Source organism: Arvicanthis niloticus, chromosome 26 (assembly GCF_011762505.2).
Source record: "Arvicanthis niloticus isolate mArvNil1 chromosome 26, mArvNil1.pat.X, whole genome shotgun sequence".
NCBI classification, from domain to species: domain Eukaryota; kingdom Metazoa; phylum Chordata; class Mammalia; order Rodentia; family Muridae; genus Arvicanthis; species Arvicanthis niloticus.
The window spans coordinates 10776086-10802446 of NC_133434.1; the positions used below are offsets into that span (position 1 = coordinate 10776086).

Below are 26361 nucleotides of genomic sequence, written 5' to 3' on the forward strand. Positions count from 1 at the left end.
AACCACAATTGCTTTATATACAGGTGCCCAATTAAGAAAGGTAGACAGACACACTTCCCTCCTTCCCAAGTATTGCATTTCTCACCCATATGTGTTTTAGCCTTGAGATATATAGCAGCTAAAAGCATAAAACAAAAGAAATGGCTCATTACCTGTAATGTTAGCGACCACTCAGAAAACCCCAAGACCATACTACGTTACTTCGTTCCACACTGCTATGCTAAGGCAGGCTCAATTCAAATGGGTTGATGTCTTGGGACAAACAGTCTTTTTCATAATTAGATGCATGGGTTGTAAGGGAGCTGAAATGTGATGTCTTAAACCCAGTGACCTAGGGAGCACTTGTAGCCTGGTGAAGAGTTTCAAGGAAAATAATCAGAATCTTTTGCTGTTGGTTCTTCTCCAGTCTCTTTCTGCTCTGACACTTAAAGACTGGGATCAACTACAGTTAAGAACAAGGAGGATTACAAGGAATGGTGAAAACCAGAATAAACTGGAAGGGAAACCTGAAAGCAAGAGCAGCAACACTACCAAGTACACAGGAGGATGCTCAGAAGAAGTGCACAGACATCTCAAACACAATGTGCAGTCAGTCCCTGGCTGGACGCGATGCGGTCCTGGAAATAACGCAGACCTTTGCTGGCATAGAGAAAACAGCCCAGGTCCTAGCTTAAGCTCTGTGTGCCGGTCCATCCTCCAGACAGCTCCCTTCTGAAGTGCAATTACAGCATTGTCAAACTGCTAGCCAGTAAGCAGGAGCTCGGGTACATATTCAAAGCAGAGGCAAAAACACAGCCTGCATGCAATTTTAAATCTCCCTAACAACAAATTTAGAGGCTTCAGCAGGAAATGGAATCAGGGGAGGGTGTGGTCTGCACACCTCCCCACTCCCAATGGCAGGGCAGTAGACCAAAAGTCTACCCAACTCTGGAGAGTCAGGGTTTCAGCAGCAGGGTCCAGGACAGTCATGGGTCTGAGGGTTAGCAAGGTGACTGGCTTTTTCTGCACCTGGGCAGCGTGGGTAGATCATGCCTGGTGACTGCGTGTCTCAGAGGGCCAAGAAAATACAGAGTGCGATTTGTGAGCAGTGAGATATGTAGTTTACACAGGCAAACAGATGAATGTATGCATAAAAGCTACCTCTTGAGCAGCCCCAGGAATCTGCACTTCACTTATAAACCAGAGAGAACATTCAAGAATTTTGATAAAAATCCTATCAAAACAGGAACTATCACTAAGTCTCACACACACACACACACAAACACACACACACACATCAGATTAAATAGGACAGTGGAACAGACATAAGAAAAAGCGAACAAGCAGTATTCTTCATTTTTTCTTAAATAAGAAAGCTGTTTTAGGATTTGTGTAACACTTGGTAGCTACAAAGCATTTCAATGGCTAATGACCAGTATATACTGATGGGTGAGGGGGAGCACTAGAGGACCAGGTGAATTCTGGGAGGTCACAGAAAGAGTTGCAGCAAGTGGACTTCACCAATCCATAGATGCAGTCAGTCATCCCTTAACACAGGCAACAGACATCTGACCCTAGTGTGTCTGTAACAAGACAGAAATCACCATCAGCACCAAGCTCACATCTCTAGGAGTCAGCAAGTGACCATACCTCGCTGGGATAAATCCCCCTGCAGCCGTGGGCACAGGTGCTCTGCGGGAGGGCCAGGGGAATCTGACGCAGAGACAGCAACCCAGGCAGAGGCCAGCACATGACAGGAAAGAGAACGGTGGAATTGGCATGACGAAAGCGAGGAAGCTGCCATGCTACGTGCTCACCATGCAAGCTTCGTGCTCATGGTGTGCTGTGAATGGCAGTGCGAGGCTAAAGACAGATGGAAAGGTCTAGAAACAGCAGAGCTGTGTGGTGAGGGTCCTTCCTCAGGATTCAGACCTTGGTTGCTAAACAAGGAAGATGGAGGGAAGGGCGCCGTACAGCAGAGTCCAGCATGACGCTTTACCATAGCAGCCTGCGGTGCAATGATGGAGGTGACCAGATACCACAGGCGTGGCAAACCCACTTTGCAAATGTCTCCAAAGAGCCAGAGCAAAGATAAGGAGTGTAATCTAAGGCAAGAGAATGAACGGGGGCAGGCTGGTTTATACTCCGTGGTGGTTTCTATCAGGCAATGTTTCAATCAGGTAGGTAGTGGTAATAATAACAAGAAGGAATCTTGAGACATCATTGCTATGTAGTTGAGTTACTCTGAGGTCAAACTACTCCACACTTGATTAACATAAGGGAAGTTCTGAGGATTTGTCACAGATTTCAGTAACAAGAAAAGGACTCCAGTCTTGGCTTCAGCAGAAGCACTTCTACGGCAGTCTGCAGAGAGAGAGAAGCATGAGCAGGGCGCGAGCAGAGGACAGGGGGCTGAGAGACAGAAAAACCGCTGTTAGCAATCGAAGCTTCTGAAGACGCAGTAACCTTTCGATGCAATGCCTGGAATAAAACGTCTCCATGCTACTCACACCAATAAAAGCAGGGTCACAGCCATAAGCACAACTGAAAATTTACCAGTAGCTGGCGGCTTGCTGTTGACCTTGACACATGGAGATGGCCAGAGTCTCAAGTAAGGGCCATCGTCAGCAGGATATAAAGTAACAAAAGCAAGAACGTAATGGTTAGCAGCGCATTCCCCAGACGTGGTGATGCACAAACTTTACCTCATGCCAGTCCTGGAGCTTGTTGTCAGAAAGATCGAGTTCTGACACGTGAGCGCAGAAGGCTGCAATTTCTCTTTCATCTCCTGCACAGGTAATCCCGCAGCTGTTCAACACGAGCACACTCGGGAGGTTGAGGCGATCTGAAGCATTGGAAACACAAAACACGTGCTGCACGCACTCGGCCTAGCTCTTGCCTATGTTTGTTAGCCCCCAGGAATCACAGGGAAACAAACCTCTATCTTCTGTATTCCAACAGGGTCTTGGGGCCTTGAATCATCAAGAGAAAGTCAAATCTGAGCCAGGAGGAGCTCAGAGGTGCTGGCCTCCCTCCACAGTCTCCTCCACTCTGCTCCCAGCTGCCTATCTCCAGTCACCAGCAACACCTCACTGTCATCTTGCCCACATCAATCCCAGGTAACTCGTGTCTTACACCACCACCGACTGACCTTACTTCTGCAGTTCTAAAGCAGTCTGCCTCACTCGTTTCTCTCTAATGCTCCGTTTAAATGTCATCTCAAACACTAACGATTTATCTGCCGAGCCACCTCTGTCAACTCAAGCTGGTGTGTTCCATCTTCCTCACGTATGGGAAGACAATCAAATGCTATTTCTTTCATTCCTGCCTATCAAATATTCATTTTACACTCGTGTATTAACAGATTTCCCTTATGAAAGTATATCCTTCTTTAAAAATAAATTCCTAATTGGAGAAAAGGCTTCAGAGTCTGAAATATGCAAAAATCGGGTCTGCAGAATAACATGTGCATGTCTCTAACGTGCATGTGTCAGAACCCCACTATCTCTATCTTATGAAACGGATAAATGTGACAGCTCAACCACTTTCTCCCACTTGGAAAAAAAACAAGGCCACCTGAAGGTCATGATTTCTAACTTGAAACCTTGAATTATATGGTTTTTCTACTAAGTACTATTTAGTATCAAATTTCTCAGATGTAGAACATAGCCTGGGTGACAAACTGCCAACTCAGACGTCTATTTCTATAGAGTGGAAGACAGTCATATTGAGAAATGACTGTCAGCAGACTCTGTGCTGGAATAAAACAGCAATTCCCTATGAACTACCTTTAATTACAGAGAACTACTGCTAAAATCTGTTATGGTCAGCTGAGCTACAAAGGCTAGAAACAACCCACCCCACACACTTCCCTCTCCTAGAATGCCTTTGTCTCCTCCTAACCACACTCCACATTCTCCAAGGACTAGTGAACCTTTGAAACCTTTCCTGATAATACTATCTTCTAAATTTCATTCTCAGTCACTGTGGTTTTCATTTGGCTCAACATAAGCTACACTGCGTTGCAGCTTCAGAAACGTGACTGTCCTGTAATCTAATCCAAGAACCCTCAGAGGTCCTCAAGGGCACAGGCCGGCCTGAACTGTTCTGTACCCTCCACGTTGCTTGAAAGGGTATGCACTTAAAGTATTATCCCCTAAGTATGAGTCTTGCCTGGAAAGGACAACTAAGATGCCTCTGGCCAATCTGGAAGAATCAGGTCTCTGAGGCTCTTTAAGAATACACTGCAATCAGAGCATGCAGTGATGACCATCTGACTCAGAATTCAAAATGAAGGCACTCATTCACAAATAAGGTGATGCTGTGATCCAGCCTAGAGAACTGCCAACAAATTCTTTGTTCTACCTTCCTTACCTTTCATAGGAGAGCCCTGAGGAGTGGCTGGGACGTGGACTCCCATCCCAGGGCCGCGGCGGTAAGGGAAGTTTTCAGGACTGTATTTTTCACATAATACTTGCATGAAACTTCTTCCACTAGGCTGGTCCATCTTCTTTTCTGAAAAGTCTGTAAGAAACCAGGAAATCATCAAAATTATCTACTTCTTCCTGTAAGAACTGTTTCTTGTTTATGAGGAAGGATGCTGGGCTCTGGAGGAGTGGGCAACATGCTGCTTCGTCAGGTAAACTTCTACTGTGCTGGGACGCCACAATGTCCAGAGGAAGCAATGATCACACAGCATGGTGTGTGCTATATCACTAAAAAGTAGTCCAGCATTTAGAGGAGGGTGGTTCTTCCAACCATGGGTCACAAGAACATCTTTGGTTGGTTTGTTTATAAGATACATATAGTAATTTGAAAAATCGCTGAACAAGATGGTGCAGACTAAACATCAGACTAAATATGAATAGTTCATGTGAATCCTCTAATAATGCCTTTTAAAATTTTCTCTTTCTCCACAGTAACAGAACCCCCTCCCTCTGTGTGTGTGTGTGTGTGTGTGTGTGTGTGTGTGTTGTGCATATGCACACGTACACAGACATGTATACTTGTCTTTAGAAATGTCTGACTGAGCTGTGGCTGACAGGATAGAAATATGTGGTAGTTTCCGGAAAACTTTAAGACAGACAGCGCCTTCCATCTGACTACTTCCTGTCCTCCTTTGTTCTTTTGATGCATGGAGATGCCTTATGGGATTATGGGTCCAGGAAATAAGTCTGAGGAAAGAAAACATAAGCAAAAGGGAGCCAGGCCCCCAAACACTCCACTGACCTGAGCTCAGACTGGCAGATACCTTTGGGATTCCAGGGACAGATAATAATCTACTTTAACATACACTATGCCCCATTTCCTGGTCACTTACTGGACCTAAGCCTACCTGATAAAGAGTGCTATTTCTTCTGGTGCTGAATTTAGGTAAAGTTTTCTCTATTTAATCTTACCTAAGGGCCTAAGCACTCAGGAACTCTAGCATTTTCTCTGCACTTATGTACATATCAAAGGAGCGAATACTAAACACAGTGACTTCTGACAGTCCGATAACCCACTACCTTCAGAGCCTGGCCTATGCTGTGTGGTGTATCAGCCAGGATACAGGGATCGACAATTAATCTCCAGCCATCAGCCACCACAATACTCTTTAAATGAATCAATAAAAAGGAGGATGGAGAATGAGAAGAAGCAAAGGCAGCGGCGGGAGTGCACAGTGGCTATGAATGACTCCGAGGAACCTGGGGCTGGCAAAGCAGCTACAGGCAGGAACCACTGCATTCTCCATTAGTAGCTGAGCAGACTGGGAAAGAGCTGGCTTTGGAGGAGGGAAATGTAAGTTGTTTGTTTTTTGTAAACTCCTCTTGGTGCTTGAGTATATCACAGATATGACGGAACCAGGGCCAAGAGCAAAGTAGCTAGGAAGACGCTGTAACTACACGGGCATGATGATGAAGGCCTGAGTTAATATCCCAGAATGCACTCACTGAGCGTGAGAGGATCAAGACGGCTTTAGAGAGCAAGGTTTGGAGGAACTGCAGGAGCTGGCAGAAGGGGAGGTGGGATGTAAGGCTAAGCCTTGGGTTTCTGGTGCTGATCGTTAACTAGTACGTTTAACTAGTCAAGGTATGATGAACTGCACCTCTTCCGTGGACAGTGTGGGGCACTTGATGATACTCTGAGAAACATTATAAAGTTAGTTGACAAAGGTTGGCTAAAGATGGAGACTCAGATGTCAACCTTAACATAGGACATGTTATGAGGACTACAGAGACAAAAGAACTATGGGGCCCCAGAGACAGAGGAGGCAGTGAGTCACAAAGAAAAGGAGCAGGAACAAGCACAGCAGAGGGCACAGCCCCCGGCCAGGACTGATGAGAAGTGAAGGAAGATGGGATGGTGCCCCTCGGTAGCTAGAACAGAAAGCCAGGGACAACCATCACCGTTTCCTCCTCAAACTAATAGAGACTGGTTGGAGAGACTGCTCAGTGCTTAACAATGCCCAATGCTCTCCCAGAGGACCTGGTTTGGTTCCGAACACTGACATGGCAGCTCAAAACTGTAACTCCAGTTCTAGGGGCTCCAACCCCCCTCATCTGGCATCCTTGGGCACCAGGCATGCTCGTGCTGCACACACACACACACATATGTAAGCAAACACTCATGCACATCAAAAGTAAAATTTAAAAAATAAAAATCACTAAAACCAACTAGAGACTCGAATGCAGTTACACATTAGCTAGGGAGGCGAAGGACCAGGAGACACCAACGGGCACAGACCCCAAAGGGTTTCTCAGACACTGTCAGACGGCTACCAGATAGCTTAGCTTCCGGTCGCTCACTGTGAATGCTGCCGTTTACTTCACCGTAGCAACACTGCTTTCCTTGTGCTTATACAGTTAAATAAGTCAATGCTGGCTCTTTTTCTCAGGCTATTATAATAACTCTACCATTAAATTATACAGGGAAGAGAACTGTGGAATTCTGTATCTTCCGGTACTAACTCAGAGCATCAAGTGCGGCATGCCGTATCCAGCAAAGGCTTGGTCAATGCTTCCGAGTACTAAAACCACTCAAGTCTACAGTGCTGAGTGGAGATGGCAGAGACTGTGGGAAGACAGTAGATTAAACCCCACTCAGTTTCCACCACTTAATAGCGTTGTGACTAACAGCAAGACGCTCAACCTCCGGCAGTGGCAAATATGTCAGCCAGCATTTAAATCTTTCTGTAAACATAAGCATATCCATCTACTTAGTGGCAGATTTGATCTCTTCCTTCACTAAATGGTAAAATTACATGTATGCCAAGTAATTGTTTTAAAATAAATCTTTCTGATTTTCAGAAAATGTTTGGTTTATATATTTTATCTATCTACATACTGAGGGAATGAAAATTCCTTGGATGAGAGGAGTGACAAGCAGACAAAGTTTTACAAAGCCCTGATCTTCTGACTCCTGGATCACAGGGGCACTGGAGAGACGGCCAGTGTGTTACAACTGGCATTCCAAGGCTGCATGCAGTAAAGCTCCACACTCTACACTCTGTTTACTCCAGATGGACATTCTGATGAGGTGGAAAACCCATGGACACCGCAAGTTCATGCTTCTCACAGACTAGGTATACATGAACTAGTTCCTAACCTGTCACATGGAAGATCTGAACTCCCCCTCAGGTTTGTAGCAAGAATTTAAAGGAGAAAAAAGCAAGGACATAGAAGTAGCCATTAGACTGCATGTCTTCAACCACAACCAAGCATATTTACTGGCCTTTGTAGACTCGGTTGAGATGTTTAGAACACACATGTTCACTGACTACATGCCTATTCATGGAACAAGCGTGTTACCTGTATAATTTACACCTGTGGAGTATATAATAGGTCACCTTGGAAACACCTTGAGTACTGGGCTGCACTCCATTGAACCCCTTTGTAAGCTTACAGTAGGCACCTGTTTTAGACTTATGACTATCTGACATTGATCTACACTTTCTGACACTGATCTAGTTTATTCCACAGACCCAAGGAGTGACAGGTGTCTGAATAGGGCTACCGTGGCTTCAGGAACTCTCTGATGGACAGGTTCTTTGTTTATGTAAACTCACCACCATCAACAGCACACAACACAGGCCGGTGCTCTGCCACTAGTGAAAGGCTCCACTGGTCTTATCAAATGCTGTCTCAAGCAGAACACCAGTGCAATGTTTTAGAAACAGTTAACAAGGCAATTGGAGAAATTACACTGTCGTCTTCCATATAATTGGCAGTTCAGAAGACTAAAGTGTGGGGAAGGCCGACTGTCACTGTGGCAATACAGGTCTGTGTTTGAGTGGCATCTTTGAGCTGGAGGCTTCTGAAGCACTTCCGCCTATGTAACTCAGGAGCAACTAACTTGGACACAATTGAAACAGAGAACGCACAGCAATGTAAAGGGAAAACACTCGTTCATGTGAGGATAAGAGCCCAGGGATAAACAAACAGTTGTGGGGACTTGAAAGTCTACAGGCCTGAGAAGAACTCTTTCAAAGCCAGGCCTGCTGGAGCCGGCCTATAATCCTCACTACTTGAGAGGCGAAGGCAGGAGACTCTAAGGTCTAAGACAACCTGGACTACAAGTGATTTCTAGGCCAACTTAATAAGGCTTTGTCTCAAAATAAAAATTATTAATAAAAAGGCTAGTGGTATAGCTCGGGACAGTCCTTGCTTTGCACATACAAGACCCCAGGTTCGGTCCCCATCATCCTCAAAACAACCCAAAAACCTCTTGCAATTATTCAGGATATGAAAATATGCGGCATTCTCTCTGGGATTACAGAGTGACCCCGGGCCCCTTTACTGCTGCTTCCTGAAGAGCCTTGCAGCAATGCAGGTGCACACATGCCTGCCTGGCCATCCAATCAGAACCTTAGGAGGGCCAAATGGATGTGTAACAAAATCTGCTCAGATCTGCTGTGTTTCAGGAGGAACGGGAGGTGGGAAAGGAAGGCTGAAAACCAAGAAGCCTGAAAAATGAGGAAATGTAGACTGGAAGAGATCTTTAACTCAAGCCTTTTAAAAGGCTTGGGGGGTAATCTATGGCTTTCTGGAAATAACGGGAGTCAAGTTACATCTGTCTACCTCTGCAGTTGGCAGGGTCCAAATGCATTTGTAAAGCTGTTCTGAATTGCTGCTTGAAACCAGGGAGCCAGGGAGCCAGGAATCTTGGGTGATGCTGGTGGGTTCCATTACAGCTGGAGGAACATGTGAAAATCTCAAGTCTTTTGTGCCTCAAGATCCCACGTCAGGATTCTGTAGTGCGCCTGGAGAAAAGTCAAGGGGCTGGGGGATAAGGTGCGCACAGCAGGGCTGCCAGGCGGATTACTCTCAGAGTAGAACACCCAGTCCCATAAGCACGCTGTCAGACAGCCTGTACTTCACATTCCCACCCCAAAAGGGTGGGTTACGATAAGCATCAAACTCAACACAGCAGGGTGAAAGCTGATCTGGATGCTGAAGTTATTCAAGACATAACCTCTGGTGGTAAGCAATGTCAATATTGCCCACAGAGGCAATGTGGAATGGTGTGCTTCATAAAGCATAACTACTACCAGCCCTGCTCACAACTTCCCAGACATAGAAATAGAAATACAACCTCAGAGTGCCAAATGTAAAATCAAAACCTTATAAAAATAGCTTTACTGGCTTGTATGCACACAGGCTATCTCTGGGAGGAAAAAAAGAGTTGAAATAGCAGCAGCAACTGACGCAGAGGGAAGGAAGGAGGGGCGGGTAGAGAGGAACCTCACCACCGCTGACTCTGAGGCTCCTGAAGCAGCAGACCTGGGTGCCATCCTTCAGAGTGTGTTTTCATGTAACACATACAGGAATGACCTAATGATTTATCAAAGATTTTTTTAAAAAAAATTATGCTTTTATTTAATCTCAGAATTTATAGTTTCTATGAAAAAATTCAAGTTGGGCTTCGGGGGGAGGCATGTAGAATATATAGTAGTCTAATAACTTTAAAGAAATGAAGAAGGAAGAAAAGAGGAATAGAACGGAAGATGAAACAGAGGTTGGTAGTTTTGTAAAGTTTGGTGAAAAATGTGGGAGAGCGCATACCTGAGCCTAGGAGTGAACTGAAGCAGCCGGACCAGGAGAGGAGTGGAGGCGGACCAGCAGGTGACCGGCCACCAGGCCTAGAGCTCCTCCCTGCTCCCTCACAAAGGCAAGAGCAAAGCTCCACTCGGACTATGGACCATACACAGGGCTTGCGGAGACTTCCCAGCATGCCTTTGTCAGCCAAGTGCAATTACACAACCATACCAGGAAGCAGAGGTGAACTCAGGAGCCTTGGGAACTTTGGGCGATGAGATGAGGTCACCAGGACTAGAGACCAGCAAAGAAGATCTTCCCCGGTGGAGCACTCTGGCTAGTCTCACTCCCGGTGGAGCACTCTGGCTAGTCTCACTCCCGGTGGAGCACTCTGGCTAGTCTAACTCCCGGTGGAGCACTCTGGCTAGTCTCACTCCCTGGTGGAGCACTCTGGCTAGTCTCACTCCCGGTGGAGCACTCTGGCTAGTCTCACTCCCCGGTGGAGCACTCTGGCTAGTCTCACTCCCGGTGGAGCACTCTGGCTAGTCTCACTCCTGGTGGAGCACTCTGGCTAGTCTCACTTCCGGTGGAGCACTCTGGCTAGTCTCACTCCCCGGTGGAGCACTCTGGCTAGTCTCACTCCCGGTGGAGCACTCTGGCTAGTCTCACTCCCCGGTGGAGCACTCTGGCTAGTCTCACTTCCTGTGGAGCACTCTGGCTAGTCTCACTCCCGGTGGAGCACTCTGGCTAGTCTCACTCCCGGTGGAGCACTCTGGCTAGTCTCACTCCCCGGTGGAGCACTCTGGCTAGTCTCACTCCCCGGTGGAGCACTCTGGCTAGTCTCACTCCCGGTGGAGCACTCTGGCTAGTCTCACTCCCGGTGGAGCACTCTGGCTAGTCTCACTCCCGGTGGAGCACTCTGGCTAGTCTCACTCCCGGTGGAGCACTCTGGCTAGTCTCACTCCCGGTGGAGCACTCTGGCTAGTCTCACTCCCGGTGGAGCACTCTGGCTAGTCTCACTCCCGGTGGAGCACTCTGGCTAGTCTCACTCCCGGTGGAGCACTCTGGCTAGTCTCACTCCCCGGTGGAGCACTCTGGCTAGTTTCACTTCTGGTGGAGTACTCTGGCTAGTCTCACTAGTACTGAAACAGTCCGTAGCTGGAAACCAGAGTGACACTTTAGGAGAAGAAATAAACACCACCTGTCCTAGCCTAGGGTGGGCTGGACCTTCAAGAAGAGTTTCTATAAGTGGAAACTATCTTTGATTTGGACCCACTTACATACAGTAAATCAGTCTTAACTACCATCAGAAGTAGGGCACCACAGTGGCCCATCTCACCGAGGAAGCAGAAAACCGCCCTCTGAAAGCGCCTGCCCGTACTGACTCTACGAGAAAAAGGCAAACATTTGTCCCAGCTTGCACCATTCACCATACGGTTCTCTTGGTTAGATGATGCTTCCCGCCATCTACATGTCTGCTTCCTTCAGAAGACAGACTGACAACGGGACTCTACAAACTGGTGGGAGGAGGCAAACAAACGCCTTTCATTTTCTCTGTGACTTCTTTTTGACCGTCACCAATCATCCTGAGGAGGCTGATCTGCCTGCTCACTGAGTATTAAGTAGGTACTTTCACAGTGTATTTTCCCTTAGTGAGAATCAATGAAGTTACATGTACTAAAGGCTGAATCTGTGCTGAGCTCTAAAGAAAGAGAGAAGAAAGAAAACTCAGACCCTGACTTCTGGGTGTTTCCCACTTAGAAGGAAATACATGGGTTAATAAGTGTATAAACAAGTCACGGAGAAAGAGTAAAGTGGGGGTGGAGAGACTGTTCAGTAGTTAAGAGCACTGCCTGTCCTTGCAGAGGACCTGGGTTCAGTTACCACCAGCCATGCAGTGGCTCCCAACTGTCTCTAACTCCAGTTCTGAGGGAGCCAGTGTCTCTTTTGACCTCCAAGGGCTCCTGCATACATGCAATGCGTTCTCTCTCTCTCTCTCTGGCACACGTGTATACACATAAAACTAAGCGTACTTTTAAAAACCACAGGGAGTGGTTAACTTTTGGAGGTGAATCCTGGGCCATCTAGCAGAAGAAGGATTTGGAGAAGAACCTCCCAAGTACACAAGACAGAGAAACATGACCAGGCAGGCAGACCTGAAACATGACTGATGCTGTTAGCATACAGGGGTGGGGGATGGGGTGTGGGGTACAGATGATGGCTCAGGAAGATGTTCAGAGCATGCTGACCTCGTTCAAGCCACAGGTTACCCTGTGGAAATAGAAGGATAATTTTCATAGAACACTGTGGCCCCAATACAAAGATGGAGTCCTGATCCTACACAGAAGTCAGTGATGGGATCTTTAGATCCTTCCAGGGCAGAGCAACCCGAGTTTGCTCACCTCAGGGAAAGCACCAATAGTTTTAGCATAGATACGGGAGGGAGTCGAAGCCATATCATAAGAAAAGAAACTGTAAGCAGACACAGAGTACGAGCCTGAACTTGGAGGGGCTGGGATGACAGTGCAAGAGAGGAGAAGCTGACGGAGAAAACCCAGAGGTCAAGAACTGCTGCTTCTTAGGGTCAGAGAGAAATGTGCTGGCCAAGTGTGAGGGGTCCAGAAAGGCCAGCAGGAAGTAGCATGACAAAGCCTAAAGGAGGCCCGCTCTTGGGCCACTTCCCATAATCCTCTAGGATACCAGCTCTTCATTTTCCCAGTTCTTCCTCATTTATTTGACTTTCACTAAGTATGAATTCCTCTTTTAACCTCAATTCAAAACCCCTTTCTGTTTTTTATCTCAAACCTTGCTAGACCCTTTAACACTGTATTCTAAGAAGCTTCAGGTTTTCCCTTGATTCATTTTCTGAAACATGTTTCTGATCCATAGCTTGAGTTCGTCCCAGTGAAACTAGGACAACGGATGGATGTGTGATATATGTTTCCCTCAGAAAAGACCTGAAGACTCTAAAGATGAGAGTCAGTTAATCACCTTATTGGTTTTTAAAAACTACATTATCTGATCTGAATTTTTAAAAACTTCTATTTGAAAGTAAGCAAACACTACAGTCAGCACCACACTACCTGTTACTCCCGCCGTGGACCACTCCTGTTGATAACTGAGCTGGCCATGGCAGTAATGCAGCCTATTGGAAGCCACACCACACCAGAAGACATCAGTGACCCATTCAGCAAGCAGACTGAGCCTAGGAACACACCTTATGGTGTCCTTCCAGACCGTATTTTCCAGGCTATGGAGATAGTATTTTCTACTCAAAGATTAAGTGGGTTTTAGACATATAATTTTAGAATCTGCCTGAAGTTCATGAAAAACTTTCTGTGTCCATACATACATACTTACAAAAGCCTTGTTAGGGGCTTTTGCCCCAGTAATGAGCTGTTACAGTGGAAGTCATGTATAGTAGCCATGTCTTCCAAAGGAACACTTCAGAGACAGTCCACTGCAGGAAGTGGGTTGGGGCTCTTCTCTATGACACTCCAATGTAGTCTGTACCAGAGCTGTGTGCACCCTCTGTTCTACCTGTTAACTCTGGGCATTCTGTAATGTGTCTAACTAGATGCCCTCTTTGGATGAAGTAAGAAGAATCTATCAAGTCTAATAAATTTTTAGAGCTACCCTGCAGAGACAAGGCTAGTCAGCTTACTAACTCTTTACATTCCAATGCAGGGTGCCTGTGGTTGACAGATCATCACCAGCCTGCTCCATGCCACTGTGATCTCACACCCATCCCACCGTCAGTCATCCTACTCCCAAAGCCTCTGTCAGCTGCACTCCACACAGCATCTTAGTGTCAAGAGTACCACATCATTCGTTCCTAACTGCACATGTGTCATTCAAACACGGGCAGATGGAGTGTGAGAACAGGAGCTCCTAGACTTCTGTAGCACCACAGGTCTCCTTACAGCAGCACAGACCTTAGACTACATGACTAAAATTCCTGTCCTTGATTTGGTGACATCAGAGATGGTAAAACCGTGGCTGTGTCTTACCAGGGAGCTGTCTGCATTTTCTACTGGGAGCCATACTGCACACAAGACACACATAGTGTTGGCAAGGTTTTCTTAGCTACAGGTACACATCGGCAAGCAGGGCTGACATGCATGCTTGTTGTCCTGTGTATTCAAGCACAGTACTGAAATGCTTACCCAGTGTGCTGCCCCAGGAGGGCAAACAGAACAAAGTACCTCTTTATGCAAAACTGTTTCAAAGTATTAATTTCTAAATACTTCCTAATGTTTATAGTTTCTCAATGACTACACATGCTGCAAACCAACTGGCTATGTCCATCAGGCACTCTGAAACAGAAAACACTTCCCAGAGACTCAGGAGCCACACCACCACCAGAAAGAGTAACATTTACTACTCTTTACTTGAACACCTCCAAAGAGATTCCCCTGAAGCCCCCATAACCAACTCCTTCCCAAACAATTACCCACCCTGACCTTTCTATTCGACCCAGACCCCACCAGGGAAAATCTCAAGGCTTTATCATTGCACTTACTTAGAGCAGGGTTGGACACGTTTACTCCTGAAGCCATGTCCCCAAACCAAATGTCTCCACGCCGAGATTAACAATCATTTTAAAGCCTGAAACTTTACACAGCCACTCTCTGAAAAACACACTGACACTTATCTGTATTTACAGCCTGGGAAACTGAGGGGATTTGCTCGGGTTTCTGGGGCCACAGTAACATGCTAAGTCATCCTTGCTGTACCTAATCTGCTGAGCCATGCTGACTTCATTAAAAAAATGGAGTATTTCCTGTCAACAGTATACAGCACCACAAGCAAGTCCTAGAAATAGACCTTGCTAAAATGTATGAAACTGACTGTAGCCAATATTCTTATTGTAACTACATCAAAGTCACCAACTGAACACAAAACAGCAGCCCTGCCTGGCCAGTCACCAAAGGAGGAAAACTCCTCTGTCCTCCCAGCAGCGATGCAGACATCACCCTCTTGAACAGATCGCTAATACACATCTTCTAGTAGCTGTGAACACACAAGTTTAAGGCCATTACCTAACTGCCTACAGACACCTTTCATTATTATCTCTGAGCTACAGAAGCAGCAAGAGAAGCTGCCCTGTGAAGGCCGAGTCTCATTAGGAACAGATGCTAGCCTATCACCCAGCAGCCTTCTGGAGATAACAAAGCACTCTGTTAACCGGGGGGTTGACAGAAGTTACAACAGGCACGTACAGAGTATGGCCAAGTTTACACATGAAAACAAAGTCACTGGCTCCTTCCAGTCCCCTGCTACAGCACTGCTGCTGGTGGCGGGCCAGGCTGACTCTGGAGCCAGGCTGCCTGGAGCTGATGATGAGAGTCCACCACCCATGTGGCTGCAGACATGCTTCGGAGATCTCACCTCAGAGTGAGCATGGACGTAAGAGTGCTGGGCTGCACAGCTTTCTTATAATTACTGTACAGTAGATTTGATCTGGCTACTTAGGGCCTGTGACTATGCTATTCCTGCTAAGGAATGAGACCAGATAGTAAAATGTCTGGCATTTATAATGCCATTCCTTGTTAACTGGACGACTTTCTGTCACCTTTGTACCTACCTGAAGGATAAAATAGGTAAGTCTAAAAATGCACTTAGAAGAGATTTGATCTGTAAGGGATAAAATCTCTATCTATACATTTCTTGTAATCACTTATTACGTTTCATGAGAACACACATTGCTAAGTGAATGAAACACATCCTTTCATAAAGGATGCCTGCTTGCCTTTCTAACACTTAGGCCTTAAATCACTAATGACGGTCATGAAGGACATGATTGCACTGAGTTACTACAATAAGGGTTAGGTAGTTAAGACTTGTTTTCAACAAGTAGAAATTGAAATTTTTCCTAATCTGACTCAAGCCTATGGACTAAGTAACAATGCCATGATTATCAACACAGTAAAAGTATCTTCAGGAAAAGAAAGTCTTTGTATTGCAATAATGGTCTAAGTCAATCAGGAAACAGTATGTGGAAGTCACTGCACTGACTGACTCTCTTCTGACAACCCATCACTGAGATGGATACGGCAAGGACAGCTGATGGTCTCCTGAAAGACTATCTCCGATACTTTACAGCCCATTCTGCATGGCTTCCATGTCTCAAATCCATCTGTTCACTAAATGTATCTGCAAGTCAACACTCAGAATGTTTGTAGTTATTTGTGGATACAGGCAGAGGGTCCAAAGTAGGAGTCATCGAATGAGTACCTGGAGCTGAGGCAGACGGGGTGGGGGCTCCGACTTCTGGTTCTAGCTCTGTAAACAAGCTCCCGTTTGGGGATCTATTCAATGCTAGATTTTTCATGGGTTTTGTGCTTCCGATGCTGCTATTTAAGAAGTCTCTCAAGACTAATACCGAAATGGTGTTTGCTCCTAAGACATGGGAGGCTCTCAGGTACCTTGTGGAGGAAACATGTCCATTAGACGGTTTCATTCAGACATAAAAAACTGCAGTGAATTCACTGAGAACCAGGCAAATAAACAAATGTCTTAAAACAGATAACTGAAGAAGAAGGCCATGTACTGTCATTGCTCACTTGACAGAACATGTCTTCAGGATCACAAGTTCACAGGAACTAACCTGTGTTTCCTGGAGGGACTACTGTTCCATAACCACAAACTCAAGGTGACTTTGCAGAAAAACACTGAGAACAACAAAACCAACTACACTGTGTTTGAGAACAACTCTAGGGAAAGAACAGGCTAAGAAAAGAGAAACCAGGCCCAGGGCCCGCGTAAATAATGCATGAAGAGGGAGAGAAACCAGCCGGAAAAACTTAAAAGCAGTCAATAATTAATTCTGAAACAGTGAATATATGTCTGAGGAAAAAGAAAAGGGGGTAGAAAAGAAACTGGATGCCAACCTCAGAGTACAGGAAAATTCTCAACTCCAGACAAAACCCAAAGCAAGCCCCTCCCCGAGAGGCAGACAAGCTCCTAAAGCCACTCCCCCAGAGGCTGATAGGCACTTCTCCCAAAACTCCTTCCCCACCCCAAGCGCACAGGCACTCCTCCTAGGGACTGCTCTATGCGCTTGACTTTGAGACTTCACAGCTAAACATCTCCAACATAGAAAGGAGTTGACAGTGAAAGTAAAAGCTTTTGATCATCAAAAGACGTTAACAACATAAAAGACGCGCCTAAAACTGGGAAAAGATTATGTAATATACATAAAATACAAAGAATTGTTTTTTTTTAAATTAAAATCCAATGGGGAAAATGGATAAAAGATATGAACAAGTATTTAACAGGAGATTGCTCTCAACTGAATAATAAAATTATAAAAAAGATGCTCACCCTCGATAACCCAGACAAATATGAAAAATCTCAGTGATCTTACACACACGTAAGCAAAGGTTTAAAGCCCTGACAGCTGAAGTCCTGGGGGAAAGTTCTCCAACTCTGTAGAGAGCTCACGTGTGACTAGCATGAGGGCACCTGGTATAAACACCTTACAGCAGACTACCTCTCTAGATAGCAAAACTGAAGACAGACACATCAAGTCTCCATGTTTGCACAGGCTACCCTGAAATTTGTGACCATCCAGCCTCTACCTCCAGCATGCTGAGATTACAAACACGCAGCCCCACATCCCACCAGTAGTACATAATATTTGATCCATCAATTCCAGCTCTCAGAGAAAGTTCTAGAGGAACTGGTATATGCGGACCAAGAGACAAGGGTAAGAATGCCCATAAACAGTACTTTGGATCTGCTAATATCCTGGAGCAAATGAATCTATTACAACACACACATACTATGAAATGTTACAGGGAAACGGAAATTAACAACGGCTAGGTAAGTAAGCTTTTTCATCAACATGGATACATTTTCAAAACAGTGCAGCAGGCTTGGAGATTTAACTCTGGGTCCAGTCCCTAGAACTTAGGGGAAAAGTGATTTGTGTGTGTGTGTGTGTATTTTGAAAAATGGAAAAAATAATCATCATTTCAGGCCACATACCTAAGTGGTTAAAAAAACAAAACAAACCCTTGGATTTAGGAAGATGACTCAGTCAACAAAGTGCTTGCTGTGCAAGCATGAGGTTACCCAAGTTCCATCTTCAAAACACACACACACACACACACACACACACACACACACACACACGAGATGACTAAGCAGAGAAGAGTAGGCTGGGCACAGCATGCCCCTGGAGGACGGAGGCCTATGAGGAGAAAGGGCTGGGGGCAGTCAGAGGCCTCCACTCTGCAGTCCACTTGACCTCTCTTCTCTCACCAGTACAGCCCTCAGCACCACATCCAAATCTACCTCAGCCTCCGTCTTCAATGCTCTCCTAGCTCAACAGTCTCGACCTTGCTCAGACCTCAGCGACAGTTTCCTCACTGCTATCTCCTACTGTCTTGTGGCCATGTTCTTCAGAATGCTGATGGCTTCCTTTCTCGCTGAGACTAGAACCTAACCCCAGCCCTGCAGTCTCCAAGGCTGTGCTTGCCTAGGCTCCCTGAGCTCCGCTTCCTGCTTTTCTCCCTACCCCACTTCCTTCCACTCTCTTCCTTTGACTTCTAAAGCTTGCCAAGCTCGTTTCCCCCATTCACTGGTTCTTTGCCGAGGGCTTCATCTCTGTATCCAAGTGCCTCCAATCTAAACACCAACATCACCTTCTCAGAGGCTGCCTCTGACCACAGTGCCAAACAGACATGGCATCACCATCTCTACTCTTCCACTCTACAGGGCACTTCCTGTGACTGATTAGTCCCCACCAGTGAGGCTGTGTCACCCCACTTCATGCTACCCACAGTGGCGCCTGAACACACCAAGTACTGGGTGGCCGAGTGGAAAACTGAACTGAACTTTGAGTAGACACGATGCAGTATCCACTGACAGTGGAATGAAAATCAAGTGGACTGGGGAGGGACACAGTAGACTGGGAAGAGGAATTAGGAAAATCACTGGGAAAGCATTAGCCTTAAAACAATTTTAACACTATCTGCAATGGTACTTCCAGCCTCGTTCCTAAGGATGGTTAGTGGACTTCTAATCAACGTTTCACATCCCCAAGACCTTTAGTTCTGAAAATGTAATGACTTAAATCTCCTGGGGTCTGTCTCTCTGTGTGTCTAGTGCGTGCCCTCTCCCTCCCTCCCTCCCCCCTCTCTTGAGTATGTATATGTATATACATATGTGTATTATATATACATAATTAGAAATTAAATCTTTATTTTTAAAATGAGCATGCTTCATTTAGTTCGAGTTTATTCTGATCATTAAGTAATTTACACAAGTTACCTCTCTATGCCTAGAACAACAGTATAATACTATAAAAACTATGCACTGTTGTTTCAGAGCTGTTGTGAACATTATGAAATAATGTTCGTTTAATGAAAGCATCGAGTTAAGTAGTTAGCATATAGGAAGGAATTAATAATTATCATTGGGAACACAGAGAAGGGAAGTCATTGCAAACAGGCCCCTAAGCTAAGTCCAATCACCAGCGTCCTTACACACAACAGCTAGAAATGCAGCCAAGGTTAGCCCTGTGCCCACAAACAAGTCAGGTGAACACAAAGTTCAAACGGAAGGGTGGGAAAGCACTCTGAGAACACAGAGTCTGACTACCCTTACTAACGAGTGAGTCACACATAGTATGGCTGCAAAGAAGCCATCAGAAACTCAGCAGATGGGAAAGGGAGGGAGCTGGTACAGATGCAGAAGTGAAGGACAGACAGGTAAGGAGGCTGAGTGGGGTGGCTGCTGCGCTGTGCAGTGCAGTGCTGTGCAGTGCTATGCAGTGCTGTGCAGAGATGTGCTGTGCTGTGCAGTGCTGTGCAGTGCTGTGTGGTGCAGTGCTATGCAGTGCTGTGTGGTGCTGTGCAGTGCTGTGCAGTGCTGTGTGGTGCAGTGCTGTGTGGTGCTGTGTGGTGCTGTGCTGTGCAGTGCTGTGCAGTGCTGTGCAGTGCTGTGTGGTGCAGTGCTGTGTGGTGCTGTGCTGTGCAGTGCTGTGCAGTGCTGTGCAGTGCTGTGCGGTGCTGTGTGGTGCTGTGCAGTGCTGTGCAGTGCTGTGCAGTGCTGTGCTGTGCTATGTGTTGTGCTGCGTTGAGCTGTGTTGTGACCCGTACTCTTCCTCAACGCTTTGGGGCTAAGTGTTCTGGTCAAGAGAGAGAGTGGGGCTGCAGGGGCAAGAGACGCGAAGAATGGAGACAAGACAGGGTGTGATCAAGTCTCAAGTCTCTAGTCTCAAGTCTCCTTTATTGAAGGGAAATCTGAGGTATTTATACACTTTTGTCACGTGCCTTGTAGGCTCATAGATACCACGTGCCTTACAGGCATGTATAGCATAGATAGCACGTGGACAGCACGTGAACTGTAATGCCTTACAGGCGTGACTACCACGTGGGCCTTGCAGCTGGGGGCAGTAAACAGCAACACAAAGTGTGTGGGATATCAGAGTGTGCTTCAACTGTTGTAGGCTATTGAAAACCAAATCTCTTATCAGGGTATATGGTTCCAGATGGCTGCAAGGATAATCTAGCCGCTTTCTGCTAAAAGTCGGCTCCCAACAGCGCTGTGCAGTGCAGTGGGATGGGGTCCGGGAGGTGGATACGGCTGTGGTCCCACCACAAGTGGCTGAGTTTATGAAGTTTACATTCTAGTACTGTAAACTGGGCAGTGGGGATATGAAAGAAGGGGATTAAACATGCCATTTTAATAGCAATCTTTTTAAAGACAGAAAAACATCCTAAGTCCTTAATCATTACGTAGATCCTGGATCTGTTAACCAAAAATGGAAACTATGATAAGTCTGCATTCCTGAAACCATAAAGAATCCCCCATGCTAATGAAGACTGGGCTGGATGGAGGCCTCCTGATCAAATGAGCAGGAAGACCTTGTGAAGCCGCTTGACTTCACAAGAGCAGAGAAAACCTGTGTTTACTCTGCACATGTGCCCTGTAGCTTGCCAGTACTATCTCATTTAACTCTCATAAAAGGCACTATTAACCCCATTTGAGATCAGAAAACCCAAGCAATGCTTGGATCATTTGACTAGTGACTGACAGAGCCAGGATTCCAAAGGAGGCTGACTTCAAAGCCCTGAAGTTACGCCAGCCTGCTCAGGCTGCTCAGGGCACTGCTCAGTTCGTTAAGTATCATGTACTCGGAAATCGTTTGTGTGTACCTGCTACAGTTGAAAGCATCATGCTAGGTTGGTGACTCTTGACATTTTACTGGGCAGAACAATCATGGGGCGGAGCACTAACACACAAATGTCCCCAGCCCCACCCAGAGATTTTGGCTCAGAAATCCCGGGATGCCAGCAGGAATCCACTTTTTTTAATTCTAAATTCTGTCAATATGATTCACCTGTTCCGTGAAGTATGCTGGGTCACTGTGAGGGTCAAAGGCGTTAGAGACCCCTGACCTCCGGGATTTCTGAAACAACAATGCAGCACAGAGACTTCACACATGAGGTCATAAGAAACAAAACAAGAATGACCAGGATTTGATGAAGGACCACTCCCTTACAGGCAAAGGGAGGCACAATGAACGGTCATCTAGGTGCGACGAGTATATATTTTGGGAAATGGAATAATGGTCAAAAACAAAATTAAGGAAAGCTGGAGAAGGCCCTGAATCTCACCATTACACCAAGCTCTTTACTTACTGCTGGTTCAACAGCTGATAGCTAATGGCTGTGGAGGAGAGAAAACAAGACTAAGGGCAGCCACACTGTGAGTAAGCATTCCCTCAGAAAGCTGGGCAAGATCATGCAGAATCAGAGCATCACAACCCAGACAGCTGGCCTACCTCAGCTCTAAGCCCCAAGAGAAACCTCAGGATGCGTAGTCTCAAGCGGCAGGACGGGCCACTCCTGTGACTGCATGGAGGACACGGCTCAGGGGTATTTCTCACCTACTAAACCCAGATGGCAGCACTAGCAGCTCCAAAATACTTTTCAGAACTCTTCCTGGAGCTGGGAATACGGTTCAGTGGCAGAGTGTTCATCTAGCAATGGCCGAGGCTCTGGGTTCATTTCCTGGTCCTTGTTTGTGGAGGGTGAGGGTGGGTGCCTGGTTGTACATGGGTGGCATCTTACATAGCTGGCCAGAACCGGAATCTACAAGGCACTCATTTCACAAACTACAGTTCCGGAGTAAGGTGTGAGTACACAGGTCTGAATAGCCCACATACACATTACACCATTTAAATCTAAGAGACATACACATCACTACCTGTAGCAACCCAGTCTCACTTTACTCGGTATTCTGACAAGTATCAAGTGTCCAATTTCCAATTCTCAAACCCTAAGTGGTTTGGAAGCAAAACTCACAAGGGCAGAGGAGCCTTCTATGGATTGGAGCCTCCAGGAGAGGGACGAAATACTTTAAAAAGGACACAGGATCAAACCCGGCGAGTTCTCCAAAGCCATTTATTCAGGTGTAAAAAAATTCCAAAGGTCTTGAAATGAATGAGGATCCTCTTTAGCAATCCCAACACCTAGTACAAGACATTCTTTAAAACACAAAATATTTCGCTGCTCGGAGACAAAATGGTTCACACATGCCAACCCAATCCCCCTCAGCAGCAGCCACACCACAAGCCAACAGTGAAGGCAGGGGCCAATTTTACGAAGCCGTCTGGTGGTGGGTACCCTGTGCTGACGGCACCGCGCGGCATCTACTGAAGGTGGGACATTCTGAAGAGGTTTAACTCGGGCAACTTCCTGCAGGCGAGCGTGCCTCTAAATGCCATCTCCATCCACAACAAAAAGTAAGACTGTTAAGGTTGTCTTATGTATACATCCTGTCATCGGTTACTGAAATGAGGTAACATCCTGTGACATGCCACGTCCCGCAGCAACAGGCTGTGAGAAGACTTTCAAAGGAAGCAGCGCCATAGGAAGGGCCCTTGCTTTGTTCCCCGACACCTACCAATGGCTTTTAAGAATTCATACTGTTTCTCTAAGGCTCTCCTCTACCTCGTGTGGATGTGCGTGTGTTTGCGGTGTATGAAGGCCAGCGATGGATGTCAGCTATGTTTTGAGACAGTCTCTTGCCAAACCTGGAGCTCACTGATTCAGCCCCTGGGATCTTGCTGTCTTGACTTCCCAGCATTGGGATAACAAGTGTGCCACTCTACTCAGCTTCTCTAGGAGGGTGGGAGGAATCGTAGGCCTTCATGCTTGCATGGCAGGCCATTTACCTACCGAGCTACCTACCACCCAGCCCTTCATCTATGTTGAAAACATGAGAAATTTAGGTGTTGTCTGATGGAAGCTCACACTCGAATTCATGATTACGTTTTCATTATACCAACATGTACTTTCTTTACATCCTCATGCAGACAGCAAATCCACCATCTAAAAACTACTAGAGACCTTGAAATGGAATCAAATAGCAGAAACGTAAATTCGTGTTTCCTCTTTTTAAAATAAAATTGACTTTATTTTTACGTGTATGCGTGTAGGTCTATCTGTGTGAGTATACGACACATGTGTACGGGTACCCAGAGGCCAGCAGAAGGTTACGGGTCCCCTCGGAGCTGGAGCCACAGGCAGAGTTCATGCATGAGTTCTGGGAGCTAAGCTCTGGTCCTCTGAAAGAGCAGGTGCTCGTGAATTACCGAGCCATCACTTCAGCCCCACAGCCCCACAGGTCGGTGTATCTTTTTAATACTGTAACAGTAACATGTCTGTTAAGTATAACGAAGACTTCGGTGTTTCCCAGGCACAGCAGAGGACAGAGAAAAATCAAGACAAACTCGTGCCCAAGTGCATCAAAAGTTAGCCTTATGGTACTTCAGGAAATGGGTCAGGCACATTATACTACCTAGTCAACTGAAGCATGAAGCTGCCCCTGCCAAGTGTGTGGAACGCACTTGCCCTCCAGAAGCTTACAACATACAGGACACTGACTAACCAAAAAAAAAAAAAAAAGCCTAAAGATGCCATTTTTTCCTAACCACAAATTGTGACCTATGAATCGATTTGCTGCAATTCAGTCAGCATTTTTTTTTTCTTTCTAATGACAGAAAATGGAACATAACAGAAATAGAAGGTACCTAACAAGGGTAAACACTGCTCTGTGAAGGCCGACCAGGTGCCTCAGACCTTTAAGCTCAGCACTGGAGAGGCTGAGACAGAAAGAGTGCAGTGAGTAGCAGGCTAGCCTGGGCTATACAGTGAGGTCAAGGCCAACAGATCCTGTATCAAAAACCCACTACTTGTAAAACCTTTCATTTGTATATAGGTGCATGTCCTAAATCATAATGTCCTTACTAGTGTGAGGTTTTTGTTTTTCTTAAGTTAGGAAGTCATTGTAGAACTATGGCTAAAGCCAAAGGACCTGGGCTGACTAAACATCCTTAATCCTCGGACCCGGATCAAGCTCTCTGCTTAAAATGAGCCTAAGGAAATCCTATAAGAGCTACTGAGACAGAACACAACAGGGGCAAGCCTAACCATGCCTGTGTGTGGCCCCAGGGCCTCCCCATCTTCCCCCCAAAACAATCTGCTCAAGCTCTGTTTGCACAAGATGGAACCACTGAAATCGATTCAAGAGTTCCGTGATGCACAGGCAAAGGCCACCTAAAAGCAGAGAGAAGGACAAGTCCCAGCCAAGCTCTTGGCTGGCCTTGAGGTCCTTCCTGCCAGTTTCCTTAACAGCCCTAAGGCGGTGCCTACAAACTAGCGTAGCTAAGCAACCTTGGCGTGAGGCTCCGCCTTCCTCCACTGGCTGTCAACAGTTCAACTCCTCCAATCAACTTTTCCTCAAGTACAACTTCTGCAATTGCTGCCAGTGTCCCTAAGGAAGACAAATCCTCTTCCTTCCCCAAATCCCAGACTGTCTTCCTAGTAGTTCCAGAAGCCTGCACTCTATTCAGTTTACCACAGATCCTGTCACACCATTCCCAAGAAGCCAGGATGGAGTCTCCTGGCAGCCCCCAATCTTAAAACGGCTTGATGCAAATACATGCTACCCAAATTCCTATCAAACTACAAGCCTGAAGCAGTCCTGGAAGGGACGGGCTTAGTGACCCAGGAATATTGGAACGGCTGCTCTTTCCCACTAAGATACCAAACCCTACAGATGGGGACACATCCCAAGGACTTGACACGTCCAGTTGTCTTCATCATTTTCCTGATTGAGTGATTCAAAGCTAAGTTTCCCACCCAGGGAGCAGCTTCCATACCCCCAGGCCTCAAGGAGGCTGGAAGCATCTGGCTGGCTCCCGCTGCCCAGCCTCCTTCCCTCCATCAGTGCTCTGTCCTCCCAGGGTCCCAGGCTTGGCCTCCTACCCCCACAAGTAGAGCAGCCTCGGGCCTCCGGGCCCGGAGGAGCGGCGACCGGGCTACACTCACCCCTCGGCCCGGGAGGCGGCGGCTCCTCGGGCTGCGCCTCCGCCCGCCCGGCCACCGCCGTCGCTGCCGCTCGGCTTCCGGCCTGCTCCAGGCCGGCCCCGGACCGGCTCCGCTTCACCTCGACCCCCTCTCCGGCCGCCAGAGCCCAGTGTCCTGCATTGACCCGGAAGCAGCTTTCCGGGGACCCCCAACAACAACACGTGACCCTGCCGCACGTGTCACGTCCGCTGCGTGATTGGGAGGGGCCCCGGAGGAGACGAGTCTCTTAGAGCGAGCTGCGGTTGCCATAGCAACCGGGAATGGTGGCATCCACCTAGAATGGATCAGAACTACACCCCTACACCCCTGGCTGCTTGCTTTTCTTACCTGTGCACCGGGGGGAGGGGGGGAGCAACCCCAGGTTCAAACACCGATCACTTACAAGACAAGCGTCCTTGGAGAAAGGAGCCCAGGACTAACCTGTCCAAACAAACCTGCAATCTTGGCCTGACTCAACTTGTATCACTACCTGTCCCTGACTTCACAGGCCTCATGTATAAAATGTCCTGTAAGATCTCTACACTTTATATACATCTAGGTGTGCCGGACAGTTTGACCTTTGTTCTGTGCCCCCTCCAATCCCGAGGCACCTGAAGCTCCCATCACTAACAGTGTACAGCTTTCAACCTATTGCGTGTGCTTTAACAGCCATAGCCAATAAATATACGAGATTTTTTTTTTTTTAAGTCCACAAACCTCCTAAAGGACGACGTATTTTGTAGAATTGAAAAACTGAAGTTGGGAAGTCAAAGGATCTACCTACGACCACCTACTTAGTCAAAATGGCCAGCCTGAGACTTGAAACCAGATCAAGCGGGCTCCAAAGAAAATATGTTTGGACACCAGGCCACGCATCGCCCCGGCTCCGAAGCCTTACACCTGGTTGTTAGCTTTTTTGCTTTTGTGACCTTGGAATCGAGACGGTACCTGCTGATCTGGAGGAGGAATGAGCCTTGCGCAGACATGTGAGTGTAAAT

The 26361-nt window shown here is 46.7% G+C and overlaps 1 protein-coding gene across 4 annotated transcripts in view; it reads right to left on the minus strand.

Moving 5' to 3' along the window:
• Tbcel (tubulin folding cofactor E like) overlaps nucleotides 1-25543 on the minus strand; it is a 57131-nt gene extending 31588 nt beyond the window's left edge. Inside the window, exons 1-3 of one of the 4 annotated variants that reach the window (XM_076924802.1) lie at nucleotides 25346-25543; nucleotides 4354-4503; nucleotides 2685-2824 (exon numbers count right to left, since the gene is read on the minus strand). In XM_076924802.1, the coding sequence (XP_076780917.1) occupies nucleotides 2685-2824; nucleotides 4354-4486 (273 nt within the window). In that variant the 5' untranslated portion in view covers nucleotides 4487-4503; nucleotides 25346-25543. Of the gene's footprint in view, nucleotides 1-2684; nucleotides 2825-4353; nucleotides 4504-9038; nucleotides 9221-10022; nucleotides 10177-14517; nucleotides 14623-25345 lie in introns of those variants that run through there. The other 3 variants (XM_076924799.1, XM_076924798.1, XM_076924801.1) reach the window with 3 other exon arrangements.
• Nucleotides 25544-26361: the final 818 nt, after the last annotated feature.